At 40.2% G+C, this 18,153-nt stretch overlaps 6 protein-coding genes across 6 annotated transcripts; 2 read left to right on the top strand and 4 right to left on the bottom strand.

Moving 5' to 3' along the window:
* The first annotated feature begins 305 nt into the window (after window positions 1-305).
* Window positions 306-1,580, top strand: LOC108819137 (transcription repressor MYB4). The gene is given in 3 exon segments (XM_018592126.2): window positions 306-716; window positions 823-1,049; window positions 1,052-1,580. Coding segments are annotated over 3 exon segments (864 nt in total). The 5' UTR covers window positions 306-453; the 3' UTR covers window positions 1,426-1,580.
* A 2,017-nt stretch (window positions 1,581-3,597) lies between these two features.
* Window positions 3,598-6,074, bottom strand: LOC130502596 (26S proteasome non-ATPase regulatory subunit 4 homolog). The gene is made up of 10 exons (XM_056997339.1): window positions 5,916-6,074; window positions 5,722-5,835; window positions 5,530-5,635; window positions 5,335-5,449; window positions 5,022-5,234; window positions 4,511-4,784; window positions 4,302-4,398; window positions 4,057-4,154; window positions 3,898-3,966; window positions 3,598-3,814 (listed from the first exon to the last, which is right to left on the bottom strand). The coding sequence occupies exons 1-10, from the start codon at window positions 5,925-5,927 to the stop codon at window positions 3,767-3,769; spliced, it is 1,146 nt and encodes a 381-aa protein (XP_056853319.1). The 5' UTR covers window positions 5,928-6,074; the 3' UTR covers window positions 3,598-3,766.
* Window positions 6,075-6,675: 601 nt separating this feature from the next.
* On the bottom strand, window positions 6,676-9,304 carry LOC108822845 (uncharacterized). Its single transcript, XM_018596029.2, has 3 exons — window positions 8,078-9,304; window positions 7,207-7,552; window positions 6,676-7,108 (listed from the first exon to the last, which is right to left on the bottom strand). Exons 1-3 carry the CDS (start codon window positions 9,106-9,108, stop codon window positions 6,848-6,850), a joined length of 1,638 nt encoding a protein of 545 aa, XP_018451531.2. The 5' UTR covers window positions 9,109-9,304; the 3' UTR covers window positions 6,676-6,847.
* A 583-nt stretch (window positions 9,305-9,887) lies between these two features.
* On the top strand, window positions 9,888-13,289 carry LOC130502597 (endo-1,4-beta-xylanase 5-like). Its single transcript, XM_056997340.1, has 9 exons — window positions 9,888-10,058; window positions 10,214-10,324; window positions 10,401-10,435; window positions 10,555-10,714; window positions 10,811-10,989; window positions 11,070-11,174; window positions 11,268-11,414; window positions 11,518-12,168; window positions 12,463-13,289. The coding sequence occupies exons 2-9, from the start codon at window positions 10,240-10,242 to the stop codon at window positions 12,796-12,798; spliced, it is 1,698 nt and encodes a 565-aa protein (XP_056853320.1). The 5' UTR covers window positions 9,888-10,058; window positions 10,214-10,239; the 3' UTR covers window positions 12,799-13,289.
* Window positions 13,229-15,242, bottom strand: LOC108823120 (thaumatin-like protein 1). The gene is made up of 3 exons (XM_018596381.2): window positions 14,980-15,242; window positions 14,220-14,889; window positions 13,229-13,785 (listed from the first exon to the last, which is right to left on the bottom strand). The coding sequence occupies exons 1-3, from the start codon at window positions 15,050-15,052 to the stop codon at window positions 13,464-13,466; spliced, it is 1,065 nt and encodes a 354-aa protein (XP_018451883.2). The 5' UTR covers window positions 15,053-15,242; the 3' UTR covers window positions 13,229-13,463.
* Window positions 15,243-16,117: 875 nt separating this feature from the next.
* On the bottom strand, window positions 16,118-17,476 carry LOC108819001 (uncharacterized). The gene has a single exon (XM_018591982.2). The coding sequence runs from the start codon at window positions 17,304-17,306 to the stop codon at window positions 16,350-16,352; it is 957 nt and encodes a 318-aa protein (XP_018447484.2). The 5' UTR covers window positions 17,307-17,476; the 3' UTR covers window positions 16,118-16,349.
* Between the last annotated feature and the right edge of the window lie 677 nt (window positions 17,477-18,153).

Below are 18,153 nucleotides of genomic sequence, written 5' to 3'. Positions count from 1 at the left end.
CCATGATGCCAATATATGTCAAGCTTCTCCACTTATTGTACCAAAACGAAAGGCCCACCATATACCCTACTCATTCAAATCCATCCCACCAACTCACATCTAGAAGCAAATTATATGTTAAAGTTTCAACTCTCTATTTCTCTCTCTCTACCTCTACTCCTTATCATCTAGCTTTAAGTCAAAACCCTATATAAACTATACACCAAAGCTTTGAAACCTTCAACGAAACCCAAAACCCAAGTGCACCCACCAAATGTCCTCTTCCACTACCCAAAAAAACAAGTTAGTCCCTTATACCCTTTTAGCAAAAACCCTCGCTAAAAGCCAATTCCCAGTATACATATAAAGTTAACAATAACACACTTGAATAATTCATACCTCTTTTTATTTATATATGTAAGATTTTCATATCAAGAAAGAAACAAAGAAAACAGAAAGAAAGAGAAAAGAAGTATGGGAAGGTCACCGTGTTGCGAGAAAGCTCACACAAACAAAGGAGCATGGACGAAAGAAGAGGACGAGAGGCTCACAGCTTACATTAAAGCTCATGGCGAAGGCTGCTGGAGATCTCTCCCCAAAGCCGCCGGCCTTCTTCGGTGTGGCAAAAGCTGCCGTCTCCGGTGGATCAACTATCTCCGGCCTGACCTTAAGCGTGGAAACTTCACCGAGGAAGAGGACGAGCTCATAATCAAGCTCCATAGCCTTCTTGGAAACAAGTGAGTACTTATAGTCTATGGCTAGTGACTTTAAAAAAAAAAAAATTCATGCAAACAAAAAGAATTATGCTAAACTTGTAGCTATATTATTTTTGTTGATATATAGATGGTCGCTTATTGCCGGGAGATTACCGGGAAGAACAGATAACGAGATAAAGAATTATTGGAACACACATATACGAAGAAAGCTTATAAACAGAGGGATCGATCCAACGACTCATAGACCAGTCCAAGAATCATCATCAGCTTCTCATGATTCTAAACCTACACAGCTAGAAGCAATAACGAATAACACCATTCACATATCCTTCACTTCTACTCCAAAGATGGAAAGCACAAGTTTCCAAGTAAAGCCAGAGAAATTTCAATGCTTACGTTCAAAGAGGAAAAAGACGAGTCCCCGATTGAAGCAAAGTTGCCAGATCTGAATCTTGAGCTCAGGATCAGTCTTCCTGATGTTGTTGATCATCGTCATCAAGTCTTGGTCGTGGGAGAGGGAAAGTCAACAAGGGCGAGGTGTTTCAGGTGCAGTTTAGGGATGATAAACGGCATGGAGTGCAGGTGCGGAAGCATGAGGTGCGATGTAGTTGGAGGTAGCAGCGGCAGTGGCAAGGGGAGTGACATCAGCAACGGATTCGATTTTTTAGGGTTGGCAACGAGAGAGACTACTACTTCTCTTTTAGGTTTTCGAAGTTTGGAGATGATATAATATTTTGTCAAGTTATGCTTAGTGCGTAACTGTACACACTTTTCTTTTTTTTTGCCTAGAGAATTAATTTGAAGGTAACACTATTATTCATCAGTTTGTATGAAATTTTTTTACTGTTGGAATTTAAATATATATAGAACATATTTTCTTACTCAGCTAAACTTTTAATTGGAATAATATTAAATATGTACCTGATTTAAACCGTTAAAAAATGTACCGGATCCAGGAATTATATAGGATAAATTTCCATAAAGAAATCAACATAGTTTCAGTTTAGTAGTTTTAAATGCTTAGACTAACCTATTTTTTAAAATAGTTTCTGCATTAAATAAACTAACCTATAATCAAGGAGTGCAGATCGATCTCTTCTCAACAATAGAAAAAATTATACTCCGTCTGTTTTATTTCATAATAAGTATCATTTTATTTTTTTTCTTTATTACACAAAAATGTCAATTTACAATTTTAATACAAATTATATTTATTTTCAGGTGAAAACTAATTGTAAACTGAATTGATTTTATAGATAATTTTATTTATCTCTAATATTATTGGTCAGAGAGATGTAATTAATAAAAATTTACATATATTTTCGTCATTTTATTAATCTGTGTAAAAAATGCCAAAGTGAAACTTATTTAGAAACAAATAAAATATTATACAACTGATAAGATATTATTTCTTATGGTTGAGATTAATTTATGCAGTTATAGGTTGGTTGCCCAAAAAACTCATTATTCAATGTTGGAGATAAGCCATATAAGGAGATTAGCAGTATATGGTTTCAGCATAATACTCGGATTATAAAGGATGGTATTTTGTTAATTAAGCTCTCTAACAAAAGATCTATATATGAAGAATATGGAATGGAAATAAATCCAACCGATTTATGGCAAATGGAGAGTGAGGCTTGTAGATAAATTGTGGGAGCAACATTAATATTAGATATAAATAACTTAAATGAAGGAAGCAAACAACCAAACCAATGGACCCTTTCTTCTACCAAACTCTATTTATTTCTCACTACCTATCTTCTTACCTACCTATATACCAACCATTCATCATCTTTTGTCCACTTGCGAATTTTCGATGCATTTAGACATATACATGTATCCACAATCACACATGCATGCATATGATACCACACATGCAATATACCTTGCTCATATATGCATGCATATAGAATGGGGCTTGAATTTAGAAAAGTCATGTCTCGTCAAGTAAAAAAGAAAAAAAATTACCGTCAGATGCTTATTAGACCCGTGTTGGATATGTTCGTTAATCTCCCAAAACTTCTGAATTATATATTTGATTACGTGATCAATAAGTTTTTTTTTTTTTGATAAAGGGTTTATGATCAATAAGTTGCTGGGAAATACTAATTGTGACGACTTTACTTGCACCGGGGCTTAAGCATGGGATACATCATTCTGTTGAATAGACGAACTGAATAATGATGGTATAAGGACATATTGCCCTGGTACCAACAACTAACAGTCTAACCAAAATTTTACATGTTTTCTTAGTATTTTGATATGGAAATTTTTCGTTTTGAGTGCTTACATTTCGAAAGTCTGGATTATCGTCGTACATTGATAGTATATTTGGAAATGACAGGGATGGAAGAGAAGAGTGGCGAGAACTGAGGATAAGGAGAAAAGGGAAAAAGACAAAAAAAAAAGAAGAAGATGACCACACAAGTGAAGAAGACAGACGCACCTGCCTACTCTTCTTTCTAAAAGCTTTTGCTTAATTTTAATTTTAATTTAAAATTGTTATATTTTAAACCCACTTTTCAAAGATGTTTGGTAGATGCAATAGAAGCTTCTATCAGATTTTTATTTCTTTTTAATATTGTAGTTGTGAGTCTTGTGACTCCTTTTGTCTTTTCCCTACTATTGCTAATTTGCTATATAAAGGAAAAACAAAATTGTGTAACTAATTTTTCTCTTTTGCTATAAATATTGGTTAGGCCGGTCCGATCTTAAAACTTGGCCTCAGGCTTCCTTATCTCATATGTTTGGGATCTGTATTGATCTCTTCTAATAGTTTCTCATCAAACTTGTATTCTTTGTGTGTGGTAAAGTGAAATTGTATTTTCCCCTTGCAGATTTTATCGGTTTAGTAACTGTTTTTTTTTTCTACAGGGGTTCAGGCAGACGACTGAACCTATTTCTTAAAACCAACAAATAACATTAATGAAAAAGTGTGAGAGCAAACAAAGGTCATAAGGCAGAGATTAATAAGAGAGTTCTTCAGTCTCATATGATCTCTCTATCAAAACAAAACCAAAGGGAGAAGCATTTTATTGAGAGCCATCATGATACGTCTGTTTCCTTCTTCACTTCTTCTCATCCTCACCTTTGCTGTTACTCTCTTCCTCATTACGCTGCAAATTTTAACACAATACATTTAATCACAGAATCTTCTTTATCAACCGATAAAACATGTTCAAACCAATGTAAGACGCACCTTTGATTCGTCTGGCAGAGACGCTAGCAGCGCCTGAACCGCTGGATCATTCGGATCCACCCCTGGAAGCTGTGTGTTCACAAACAGTTAGGACCGATCTACTTTCCTCTTTCATTTTGCTTGTCAAAAATCATGACGTTTATTTAAGTAAAAGCTTACCGATGAGAGCACAGATGATATGAAGGCTTGATCTCCTAAGAGGTTTCCAGCACCCGTTGCTTCACCTGACTCTTCCCCACTCATTGACATTTGCAGAGCTGCACATGGATCATCGCAAATATAAGGGCATGTTTTTTTCTCAAATCACCCGAAGGAATCACAATTTATCTTCAAAATGTTCCATTTAGAAGTAAAGGCTAATTTTGATAGACACAAATATGATTTTACCACACAACTCTACTCACCTAAAGCCAAATCCTGGTCCTCATCCGCCGCTTCTGACATGTTTACATCACCTACGGACATAGCAATTGCCTGATCTAGCAATGCGTTGTCCTCATCCTGCCACAACAATTTTGATAATCTTTTTTAAAAAGTTGTTTGATAAACAATGTCCGCGTGAGGCTATATAGTAAAGCTATACTACTAAGAAGGCTAGGGACTAACGACTAACCATTGGTTCAGCGTTCTTCTCGGTTGTCCTAGCAACCGTCTCCTGCGAGGCAGAAGCTGTATCCCCGTCTTTCTGACCTGCCTCATCGGCTGCCTTCTTAGCAGCAGCCTCTTGCCTTGCTCTCTCCTCCTCCATGGAGACTCGAAGGGCGAGAGCAAGCTCTGGGTCGATATTTGGATCCACACCAAAGTCAAAGTCCCCACCTGCTGCAGCTGCAGCCGCTGCCGCAGAAACATACCCACTTGCACCCTCATCACCAGTGAATACAGGTGTGCTGCAAGAAAATTCAAGCGTTAAACACATTACAAAGATAGTTTCAACAAGAGACACAGTGGTAACTAGTAACAACACGTATAGATTAAAAAACAAAGTTCTTTAAAAAAACTACAGAGCTCATAAACCTAAAGCAAACCACATGCAATGCTCTTCTCAACCTGGATAATGTATGAGCTGTTCCAACTACAATGTATCTAACCACAGACGTCTAAGCAAGGAAGAAAGTTGAAGATACCTGAGAAGCACATCAGAGAGAGCATTGGCTCCAGAAGGAACATGAACAATGTGGCTACCGTCATTATTATTAACAGCTGCAAGAAGGGCCTCCAGTTTCTGAGGCTTTTCCTCATCATCATCATCTCCAAAATTGACAATGTCAAGAGAGACACTATTCTTCTTGAGCCTTTTCCCAACAACCTCCAATGCCTTCTTTTCATACTTGATTGGGCTAAAAGAAAAAAAAAAAGAATCACAACACAAACATCAGATACCTGTAATATTAATAAAAAGAACAAACAAAAGCACACAACAAGAAAGTGAGTAAGTACCTTCCAGCGAAAACTATAATCCTTTGGCGTTGATTCTTGTTCTGACGATGCTTAAGAGCTAGCTGAGCAATCTGGATCGCTGCTGTTAAGTTAATCTCTCCTCCCACATCCAGCCCTGAAGAGATTGGATCAAGTTAGCAAAACTGAAGTTCTAAAAAAAAACACCCCTTCCAGTTGCTTTCAGTAGACACTTACCGTGCATACACGCAAGAATCTTGCCAAGATCAGAGGTAGGAGTTGTCAAAACTCTAACTCCTTTCCCTGCCATCGTCAAGATCCCCACAGTGTTCTCCGGATTCGACTGCAATTGCAAAAACGAAAGATCCCTAAATAACAGCCAAAAGGAACAATCCAAAACCCTAATTGAATCAAAGTGTTCAACTTTACCTGGGTTTTGGCCCCACAGAGAAGATTGACAGCTTCGGTTTGAGCCTGTAACCTAGATGGAGAGTAATCTCCGTTTCGCATCCACTCGGAGTTGTCGATGCAGATCATAGTCGCCTACGCATAAAATCAAAACACAGCGAAATCAAAACAAGGAGAGATCGATGAAGAGATCGAAATCAGAATTCGAAAATCACCTCGAGAACCATTGTGTCGAGAGAGAGAGAGAAGCTTCTTCTTCAAATTGCGTCGCCGTAGAGAGAAAGTCAGGTACCTTCTGGAGATTTAGACCGACGATAAGCGCTTTGTGCTTCTTAATATTTTACTTTCCTCTTTTAAGATCCTTGTATTTTTGTTTATTTTAGTTTTTGCCACAATTTACTCGATGGTAACAATTTTGCCCACATTGGGGGTTGATATTTGTTTATAGAAAAAACAGAACAAATTGAAATATAGACCACCACATAGGAACGGGCTTATTTGTCCGGGAATCGGACAACCGAACCAAACCTAAAAACAAAAGTTTACTCAGGTTTTGATCCTATATTTTCAGAATTGAAAAACTGAAAACGAACCAAATATATATCCGAATTTTTCGCTGATAAAAAAAATTATCCAAATTTTTATAATAAATTTTGTATACTTATAAATATTTAATTTTAAAACGATCAAATATTTTCAAAAATATTATGAATAAACCAGATTATGTAAAACTGAATGATCCAAATATATTTATCCAAAATATTTAAAATTATTTATATACCCAAATATTTATCAGAAAATCTGAAAACTCATTTTTAAATCAAAAAACTCAAATTTTTAATTTTTTAATCCATTCCACCGGTTAACTGAATCTAAACCGCATTTTTTAAATACCCAAACAGATTCTATATATCTAGAATCAGAAAACCGAATACCAAATAAACCAAACCAATACCCAAATACACCACCTTACAGTTTATTCCTAAAACTCTTGACTTTTATTCAAAATTACCCAATATAATCCTCATGATACAAACGACAATTCACCAGATCCACTCTACTCAGGAATTTACAATGGTGAAAAACAAATTGTTAAAAAAAAAAAAAAAAACAAGCCGAGACAATATTGGGATATCATGTTCTTCTTCTATGGATTAAGAGCATTTGGGATGAGGGCAGATCTTGAGCTTCTGCTGATCGGCAAGTGAACATACACCTCGTGAACTTCCTGCTTACACACATCTCCCTTGTCTCGATCTATAGCGTAACATACATAGATCGTGTCTATCACATTATCAAGAACATGTACAAAGAAAGCCAAGACCACAGTCAGCAAGAGCCACGCCAGAATAGCCACCAAGTACGAATCTACACCCAAGCTACTCACTCCTCTCAGAACAACCCACGTCTGGTTTAGTCATCAAACACCCGCAAAATTAGTAAAACTCAAAGGTTTTGGTTAGTAGTGACTGAGAATAAGCACAAGTTTTTTTTTTTAATACTCACCGCGACCGCATAAGCGGCTGAGAGGACAAAGACAATCCCGGTTAGGATTCTAGTGGAAACCGTTTCCACAAAAACAGCTGAGAGCAGGTTGCGTCTTAACAGCTCGTAAGTCATTTTGGCAGAGGTGCAATAAGATTCGCCTGTTATCGCAGCAAAGTTGATGGTGAACTTGTTGAGATAGTCAAAAGCTCCAAGCAAAGCGTTTGCGCAGCATCGGAGAACAAAGTTGACCATGCCTTGCGTGTTCTCTTCTCTCGCGTTGTCCACAATGGCTCGGACAACACGGACAACGCCTATGAGTATTCCTGACAGACATATTGTACCAAAGGATTGACCAAATGCGTTCCTGAAGAGAGACAACAGAGATGTGAAACCAGAGTAAGACTCAGCACAACATATTCAGAGACTAGTACAGTTTTGGTTCTGTTTTTTTTTTTTTTTTTCCAGAATTTGCTTTTATCTTTTCAAATTCAAAGTAACAACACAACTAAGAGCATGATTAACCCTGGTCTCTTAACCGGGATTATTAACTCATGATATGACATTTTTTTTTTTTCTACATTTTTCGGCTAAAAGATGGTTTTTATATTTCTTATTTACGAGCCAGTTCTTACCTTTTCTTAGTTAATTTTTTTAAAAAAAGCTAAAAAACCGTCTCTTAAGCAAAGCTAAGAACCCCAGTTAACAGACCGGGGTTAATCATGGTCAAGACCTTAAAACAAGACCTTCCTACACTCAAATCTAAAACAAAAACCACAAGAAAATAGTGACACAAACTTAAATTTTGAACTAAGAGCCATCATGTGTAAGCAAAAACACTGCACAGAAACTAAACGAATCAAAAGACATTGTGTGGAGGAATCACAATCACCTCAAAGAGCTCCGTATACATTTCTTAGGCAACGAGTCATCCTTGGAGAAATACCACTGAGCAATAGCTCCACTGATAACATAAACTTGCATTTCCACCATAACAGCAAGAGACCAGATCATAGTCAAAACAGCAAGAGCGTAATAAGCAGGAACCCAAGAATCTTCCTTCCACTCACAAAAGTATCCACCACCACCACCATCCACCTCCTTGGGCACAAACTCGCCGTTAAACCTAGCAAACACCAAGAACACCACAATCGGCGCATAGTACACCACCAACCCGAGGATGAGGAACGGCAACACGACAAAAAGCTTCAAGTTTTCGGACAAGGCATCCGAGGCGACGCCGATGATCTGGATAGTGAGCTCGATCCTGTGCCAGTTCGCTACTATGATCCAGACGAGGATCCCGACGATCAAGAAAACGAAGACTAGGATGAAGATTCTGTAAGCTAGAGGGAGGGCGTCGCTGCAAGAAGAGGAGAGAGTACAAGCGACGAACCAGTAGAGATTGAAGAAGATCGGGAACAGGACGAAGAGAGGTAAACAAGCGTAGACTATCTGCTTAGTGTAGTGTTTGAGCAGAAGCAGGAGGAGGAAACAAAAGGGTGCGCTTAGAACCAGCGTCACGACAAGGGTCCAGATCAAATCCTTCTCGAAGACCGGATCAGAGGCCCAGAAACTATTCGAAACACTCTCAAAGGTGGAGACTTTGACGCAAGAGCTGGAGGAGAGGTCGTAGGTGAAGGAAGAGGGGTTGCCGTAATCAGTGTTCCTGTGGAAAATCGAGAAGATGCCGAAACCGAAGGTGGAGAAGACGAAGAGGTCGAAGAGGAGAAGGAAAGTGATGTCTTTGAAAGGTCTGGGACCGAAGTTGTAAGAGATCTGGAGAAACTGTGTCGGGTCGGATTCGGGATCACTTCGACGCGGGGAATCGAGAGCTGAGGACGTGGAGGGTTTAGAGAGAAGAGGGGAGGAGGTGTCGTAGATCGCGGCGAATTTTGTGGGGTCGCCGTCGTCTGCAGCCATGGTCGGAGATAGAGAGAGGTGATAAAGCTCAGCCTCTGTGGAGAAGAAGATGAGCTAAAAAAGTGGAGAAGGTGACAGTAGCAGAAGACGACGAGACGAGAATTATCATTTGCGGTTAATCACAGTTAATTAGTAAAACTACGACCACCGCCCAAGCGGCGAAGCGAAGATGATCGCCACCAGAAATTCTTTATATTTTTAAAAAATAATCATTACGTATTAGACCGTCCAAAAAGTTATGTAATTGAAAATGACTTTTATTACATAAGTGTTGTCGCATTAAAATATTTTTATTGTCTTTTCAACATTATTTCCAAAGTAAAATGCAGGAAGAAAACCATTAATAATCCCTATGTATAGTAGATCCTTTGACCAAAACTGAAAAAAACAAAACAGAGTCCATCTGGTTTAGCATCAACAAAGTAGCACATGCTTTAGCACATGCAGATGCCAATCAATGGTTTCTTACTGGTTCTCATATTGATACACCGTTATGTACTGTTACTCTGTCGGAACAGGATATTGTAGAACATTTGTAATCATAAAGCATTTTAGACGAGAGAAAAGCCAGAGTCCATCTGAGTGTTAAAAACGGGCTTGAGATAAAAAAACAATTAAGACTTATTTGAGACCATTGGGCTTAATGAAACTGAGCCCATTATAGCCCAAAGCGTCGCATGCGAGAGGAAAATGGTCCCTGGTGACTGGTGAGTGGGGACTACAAGAGCGTGCACTTCAATTTTGCAGGCGTTAGTTTTTTTCATATCACTCACCAACACAAAAGAAAGAAACGTACGAAAATGGGTTAATAACTTGAAGTGAAAGCATCCTCCCGTGGGGAAAGACAGTACTAGAGGAGTATATAAAAGCACGAGTTCACATGAAGCACTTTGACACACAACCCACCGACTTCGCGTATAACAATATCATCACGTGAACTCACTAAATAGGTTCTGTGTGTTCTGTCATATTGTGTTCCCTCTCTGAATCAAACTCTTCCAAATTAGGGAATGGTGTAACCACCTTCATCCAATCATATCAAGACACGTCCTTGGTTTCATCCCCACTCATTTCTTTCTCTCTCCTTTTCCCTTTCAAATCTCAGGATTTTTTGTGTTCTTGCTCTGAATCATGAAACATTCTTCCATCATTGGTTTCATTTTCTGCGCCATTTATTCGCTCCACACCGCCTTCATACTTGTTTCTTCTTCAAACGGTACATACGATCCTAAGCAATATTATATACAAGACTTTTTTAGTGTGATAGATGTTTAATTGATCTTCATGTGCAGATGGACCTTTCTACGATTCTACTGCCTATACACAGGTTTTCAGCTCTGAATTGTTACATATATTTAATATTGTAAATTAATTGCGCATATGTAGAAAGTATGCATAACATGTACTACTGATTTCTGACAAAAAGAATACAACGGAAATGAGCAGTGTAGAGCAGAACCAGAGAAACCACTTTACAATGGAGGGATGCTGAAAGACGAAGAAGCTTCTGCGTCAGGCAGAGACACTCTCAGAAGCGTTGGTGCTCGCTACACACCAGCTTACATATTGCGTAATCTCACGCAAAACACCATCTATTGCTTCTCCAGTTAAGTATCTATCATTCCCCTTCTGATTTAAATAAACTCAATGAAACCATCATCTGATTGGTTTGAGACTACTGATTTAAAAAAAAAAAACACAGTTTGGGTGAAGATAGAGGCTGGTTCTGCATCAGCAGATCGTGTAAGAGCAAAGTTGAGATCAGACAACGCCACATTAAACTGCGTAGGTTCTGTATCTGCAAAACAAGGTTGCTGGTCTTTCCTCAAAGGCGGCTTCCTTCTTGACTCTCCTTCCCAGCTATCCATCCTCTTCTTTGAGGTATATTCCAATTTCCAAATGCTCAAAAGATTTGGTTACATGATCAAAATTAAATGTTTGAAAAAATCCTAATAATGCAGACATCAAACGACGATGGTAAAACTCAATTAGAAGTTGCGAGTCCATCTCTTCAGCCCTTCACGCAGGACCAATGGAAGAACAACCAAGATTACTTCATTAACACTGTAAACACACCTACAAGACTTTCTAACACAATAAAAAAAAAAAAGAATATGAAAACTATAGAGTTCATTCTTTATGTGGACACACTTTTTCAGGCGAGAAAAAGAGCAGTGACAATTCACGTGGCCGGAGAAAACGGAGAGAGCGTTGACGGAGCAATGGTGAACGTGGAGCAGATCTCTAAAGACTTCCCCATTGGTTCAGCTATCTCCAAAACAATCCTCGGAAACATTCCTTACCAAGTAACTTCCCTAACAATTTATGCAACGTTACATTATTATTACATCAGCTATGCCTCCATAACAATTCATGCAACGTTACGTTATTATTCGGTTTATTACACAGGAGTGGTTCGTGAAGAGATTCGACGCGACGGTGTTCGAGAACGAGCTGAAATGGTACGCGACGGAGCCACATCAAGGCGAACTCAACTACACATTCGCCGATCAGATGATGAACTTCGTCAGGGCCAACAGGATCATCGCTCGTGGCCACAACATCTTCTGGGAAGATCCCAGATACACTCCCGGGTGGGTTCGCAATCTAACCGGGGAAGATCTCCGGTCCGCGGTTAACCAACGTATAAGAAGCCTTATGACACGATACAGAGGAGAGTTCGTGCACTGGGACGTGAGCAACGAGATGCTACACTTCGACTTCTACGAGAGCCGGCTGGGGAAGAACGCTTCGTACGGATTCTTCGCGGCGGCGCGTGAGCTCGACTCGCTCGCGACTCTGTTTCTGAACGATTTCAACGTGGTGGAGACTTGCAGCGACGAGAGGTCAACGGTTGACGAGTACATAGCGAGGGTCAGGGAGCTCGAACGGTACGACGGAGGAGGTGTGGTGAGGATGGACGGAGTCGGGCTAGAGGGTCATTTCACGAGGCCTAACGTGGCGCTGATGAGAGCCAACCTCGACAAACTCGCCACGCTTGAGCTTCCTGTATGGCTCACTGAGATTGATATCAGCTCAACCCTCGATCACAGCACTCAGGTAAACATTCGCTGACGCTGACTTCCGGTTTAACTCGGTTTACATTTTGTTCTCATTTACATTTTACGGTTTAATTGACGCGATTTTGGATGCGAAGTGGTTACTAGCTAACAAAAAAATAATATAGTTGATTCATGAGAACGAGTCATTTGCATTCTGGTAATAAATTATATATTTTCGTATCAGAACCATGGTTATAGTAGTGGAATGAACCATTCATCAGCACTTTGGTGATAAAACTACAAGAATTTTTTTCATAATAGCAAAACAAATAAACTACAATGTGTGTTGCAGGCGATTTATTTGGAGCAAGTGTTACGTGAAGGATTCTCCCACCCATCGGTGAACGGTATAATTCTATGGACCGCACTTCACCCTAATGGCTGTTACCAAATGTGCCTCACAGACGATAAGTTCCGCAACCTTCCCGCCGGCGACGTGGTGGATCAGAAGCTTCTAGAATGGACTACCGGTGAAGTTAAGGCAAAGACGGACGACCATGGTTCCTTCAGCTTCTTGGGATTTTTGGGAGAGTATAAAGTCAGCATCATATACGAGGGTAAAACGGTGAATTCGTCTTTCTCGCTGTCTCGAGACCCTGAGACCAAACATGTCAGGCTCCGAATCTAACGTGTGTTTATGTGTTAAGATGCTCTGCTAATCTTATATGGTCGATAGATACACTTAAAGTCTAGGAATATCTATAAATGAATTTAAACTAAATGTACTGGTGGTAGTGGAGACAAAAGTGACAACAGCTCAATAAAGGACATGAAGTGAGACACTACTTTGCTCTGTGGCGTGGGAAAACTTCTATAAATTTTTTATAGAAATTTCTGACATACGGAGACATCAAATCAGTAGAATCGTCAAAAAGTAAATAAAAAAGATAAGTGGCATGATTCAAAACACACTGCAATGAACTGTGAGGTCCAGCTTGTGTCTGGCAACATTATCATATAGACTTATTTAACTCTCCAAGATTTAAGTACACCAACCAACACAATAAATGTTGATTTCAATTAACGGGTTCGTTTCTTAATTTCTGGCGCTTTAGATCTACAACAAACCCATTCGAGATGATTAAATGATCACAAAAACATATCTCACAATGTCGAAAATGAAACAGACGACAGATGAAGCAAGAACAGACTCACACACAAAGTTCCAATACAAAACAACCTAAAACTCCAAATTGTTGCAGTCCTACTTGAGGGAAAAAAAAACTGATTATCAACAAAGACAGTCTAACATTAAACAAATGCAAATGCAAGGGAAAGTCCAAGATGATGATGCTACAAGAAAATAAACGGAAACACAAAGGTAAATGCGGCGAGTAGACTTGCTAGTGAAGTGCCGGCTAATCTGCTCGAGTCTCCCATGGCCAAACCAGCCATCCATGATCCGTCTTGTAACATCGTCTCCCCCTGCGACCCGGTTCCCTGAGACCCATACGCATAACCCTGACCTTGAGCTTGAGCTTGTTGTTGACCCTGACCTTGAGACTGTTGTTGACCTTGACCTGAGTAACCCGTATCCGAACCGGGAACGGGGTCGGAGCCTTGTGAGGTCGCCGACGAGTCTGATACCGGCGTTGGGTAGCTTGTTGATTTCTGACTGCTTAACATAAACGAGAAAAACCAAACACTAATCAATAAACTTATAATTTTCAGATAATGCAACTTGTGTTTTCAAACAAGTTTGGAATTTTTGGCGAACATTTGCTATAAACTTTCTCGTGAAAATCCATCGTTATTGACAAAACAAAGAGAATCTTTCTGCCTTTACAAACGGTGGTTTATGAAAAGAAGAGAAACAAACTTCAGCTTTTACATTAAAAAAGGAAAAACATGCACCCAAAAATCATTCATTAAACAACAAGAAAGTAAGTATATCCTAAGTTTAATTATTACGAAACCTCATTAAACAGACAAAAGTTTCAATTTTTCAAAAACAAAACCCACAAATTGTGGAAAACAAAGAATAATATTAATTTTCTTTTTTGAACAAAGAATAATATTAATTATAGTTAGAAAATCGAGGGCATTTACCTTGGGGAAGAAGGGCAAAACGTCACCGTATAATCACCCCCGGCGCAAGTGAAAGTGCTCGTAGCATCGTCGTAAGCATAACTGTAGGACCGAGGACACGCCGCTTTGAACATCTCCGAGTAAACCGAAGGCCTACAAGTGGACGGCGTGGCGTACGCGCCGCTGCAGCAGTACTCAGGACTCCGAAACGCCTCGCACGCGCTTCTACACGCGTCACCGTCGCCGGAGCGAAGCTCGGCCGGGCACTGGAGGTTAAGGTCGGAAGTGCAGCCCGTGGTAGCACACTGCCCGGATCCACCGGCGACTTCGACGATCATCGGAAGGTTGTAACCGTCGACGAGGCTGACGTCGTAAAAGTCGTCTCCTCCGGTGCCTAGAGTGAACTCGGCGAGAGTCACCGGCGGCGCGGCGCCGAGTCCGACGCATTCGACTTGGTTCGAGCCGCAGTCACCGGTTTTGCAGGTACCGGAGCCGGAACCGTCGAAGGTGCAACCGGTGCGAGCCCAGAAACGACCGGACCAGCCGGTGGGGGCTTGGAGAGAGCGTGAGGTGCCCTTGGGGAGCTCAAAACCGGTGGTGGAGAGAGTAGGTGAGCCGGCATTCGCTAGGATTCCAGGCCAGACAGTGAAGCCGCACCGGTTAGCGAATGTGAAGGTTGAACCGTACGAACCTGAAAAAAAAAGGATAAAGAAAAACAAATGAGAGAGAGAGAGAGAGAGAGTGAAAGACAGAGTGAAACACTCAAGAACTGGTCTCTCACCTGTGGAAGCTAAGAGCAGAACTATGAAGCTCAGTGTCAGAGAAGACGAGCCGCGAAGAGAAGAAAGATCCATTACAGTTTCTTGGTCTTTCTAGTCTCACTACTCTTGGGAGGATCTAGTGAAGAGTGAAGATCTTTGTTGTTGTGGAAGAGAGAGAGCTGAGAAAGACTGGGAAGTCACTTGGTATGGGGTTTTGTTCTTTATATTTATTTTATTTTTCCCTAGATTTTGTTGTGGTGTGTGTTGTTTACTGGGCTCTATGACTAAACCTGACAAATTATATCTTCAGCAATTATTTTAAAAGATACACAAAGCAAGGATATCACTAAAAAACGTTTAGTGGGTAGAGAGTTAGAGTGGGCCAAATGGTATCGGATATCACTATTTAGTCATGTTTTCTTATAATGTCTTTACTCGTTTTGATTAAAATGCTGTTGTATAATTCTTTTGATTAGCTACAAGCGGAAGAGCTATTTGGCGTTTTGCTTTTGCCTTTTCAGGAGTGTAGGGTTCCATTCGAATCCTCCATTACGTGTGAAATAAGCCCATATGATCAATTTTGCTTGAGACTCGGCCCATTATAAGGTGGAAAGTTGGCCCCATGCTTTTTTTCTTTGCAGACGTAGGGTTAGGCGAACAGTAAAAAGGCAAGAAAAATGAGAATGCTATGATGATGATACTTGCACACAAGCACATTTATTTCGTGATGGTCCACTAAATAAGAGAAGATTATTTTATTTTATTTTGACTTTTGAGCATATTTGTTGAATCATAAAGATCAAGATGCGTTGCTTGCCCACTCACATGGCTCTTGGTTTTATCTTTTAACAGAGGGAGAGTAATGAATTACCAATGGATTTTCTCAGGGCGAGTGACATAAGCACTCATGGTGGATCTTCTGTTACCCCCCTGACTAGCACTCTCCAATCATTGAGATGGCTCCCAACTACAGTCCTTATCCACCTCCTCCTCACATAGATTCTTCAGCTTGTAATTTTTAAAGAGCTATGATGCTCCGTGTTACTCCTCTTACATCTCATATTGATTCTTTAGTGATCTCCTGTCATTTGTTTCTGATATGGATTTTGGTGAATCACACCAATATCTGAGACTGGGAGTTTATCAACTACCACTATCTATACAAAATGTAATATAATTGCATTCACTAAAGAATATGAGGAATACACATCCTGACTCCTGAGATCAAATGCACACATACATGTTTTCATCAAAAACAAATAAAAAACTTGATTAATACACAAGGAACCCCTAACTACACAGCCATGTGTTCTGTTTTTTTCTTCTATAAAACAAATATACAAACAATGTCTCTACGTGAATTCCACTCATATATATATATACACAAACCTCAAGCCTTCCCCTCAGCTCTCGCAGAAGTGAGGCCAACACAAGCATCAACAAAGTCTTTATCAATAAAATCCGTAGAGAAGATCTGCAGCTTATCAGCACATCCCCTCTTCACACACTCGATGATAAACACCTTGGCGTAACAATGAATCCGGTTAGTCACCGGTTTAACACACAGAATCGGGTTATCAGCCTGCGGCGTGACAGTGTTCTCCACCCTGTAAAAAAACTTCCTCGAAGCAGCGGGCTGCTGCTGGCTCAGATGCTTCAAGTTGCTCTCGAACTTCGTCGAAGGAAGATCCGTATCGATCCAGTTGTCTTTCAGATACCCCGCGCTCCACAGCGGATCCCCGCGCTTAGGCTGAGGCGACTTCCTCGGCTTCCAGACGCAGATCACTCTCTTCGGGAGCAGCTCGGCGACAGTCTTGCCGAACACGCCATCGTCCTGGTGGATCAGGTGGTCGCCGAGCTGCTCCACGAGGTACTTGTCGAACTCCGGCGGATCCTCGTGTCCGAACTCCGTTCTGATCTCGAGGATGACGATCTCAGACTCCGTCTCCGAGAGGAACCGTTTGAGGTCGGTCAAAACGACGTCGACGCTGTAAGTTTTGAGGATTCCGTGGCACACACGTCTGTCTTCTTGAACCCTAATGTCGAGGACTCGAGTGCCGGCGACGAGCTGGTTGTAGATGGAGAGAGACTGGCACTGCGCGAAGGGGCGAGAGACGAAGCGGATCCCGATCTTGTTTGTGGCTGAGTCGTGAGTCCCTGGCCAGACGATCTTGTTGACGTGGAGCTTCTCGGGTCCCACCCCGGCCATCCAGGTTTTGCGATCGGAGGGGGTGTAATCGGACCCGGGAAACTCGCAGCCGCAGGATTGCTGGAGATCGGCGAGGGCTTTCTTCTCGGTGGAGATGGCTTTACGACGCTCGAGCTGTTTCGAGAGGTGAGAACCCATTGGTGGTGATGGTGTGAGGAATTAATGATGAGGCTTTTGTTCTCTGTTCCTTGTGATGAGTAGTAGTGGGTTACAATGTTGGATCTATGGTGCCTTTATAAATAATTCAAGTAGACAAAACAGAAGAAGTTATATTTTGTTTTTTTTTGTTTTGCTTTTGGGTTATTGTTATGCTCTCTTTTTGTTCTGTTTTCGATTATTATTGGTACGTAAAAGTTGCTAAATATTCGTTTTAGCTTTTCATAGTGACTGTACTTTATCACAAAAACACTGTTCGGGAAAAAAATATAATAAGTTGCATTATGTAAACTTAACAGTTTATTTTGTAAAACTTATTTATCATGATATTATAATTATGAATCGTTATTTTAGGATTTAAAACAATAATTTGGGATTTGAAACCATAATTTAGGATTCGAACTTCAGACTGTGTTAAAGCCTTTAAACCTTAATCGTTAGCCTATGTTACTTCTGCAGATAAATTTGCAGTTACTATATTATATAGTTTTTTTTCTATTTTTAATAATAATTTAGGTATTGTGAATTTATGTGAAACGATTGGATTTGTTGAGATGTGAATATCTCTATATTCAAAGAGTGGTTGGGCTGTAATTGATGTTTGGTAGGTCTATTTCTGTGTTCTCTGTTTTCATTTCAGTTTTTTGGGGTCACTTTCTATGAGCTGGCTCTCCTAGACGTGAAAGATACCAATAGAACGTGATTCTTTATTATTTTTCCATTCGTTATTATGCATATACAATGTTCAGTTTTTATTCATTTTGTGATATAGTTTTTTTTTTTTGATATTTCTGGTGTCTGGGCAGCCACTTTCCCAAATATCCTCCGA

Source organism: Raphanus sativus, unplaced genomic scaffold, assembly GCF_000801105.2.
Source record: "Raphanus sativus cultivar WK10039 unplaced genomic scaffold, ASM80110v3 Scaffold0600, whole genome shotgun sequence".
NCBI lineage: Eukaryota > Viridiplantae > Streptophyta > Magnoliopsida > Brassicales > Brassicaceae > Raphanus > Raphanus sativus.
This window is presented reverse-complemented; position numbering and strand designations above follow the sequence as displayed.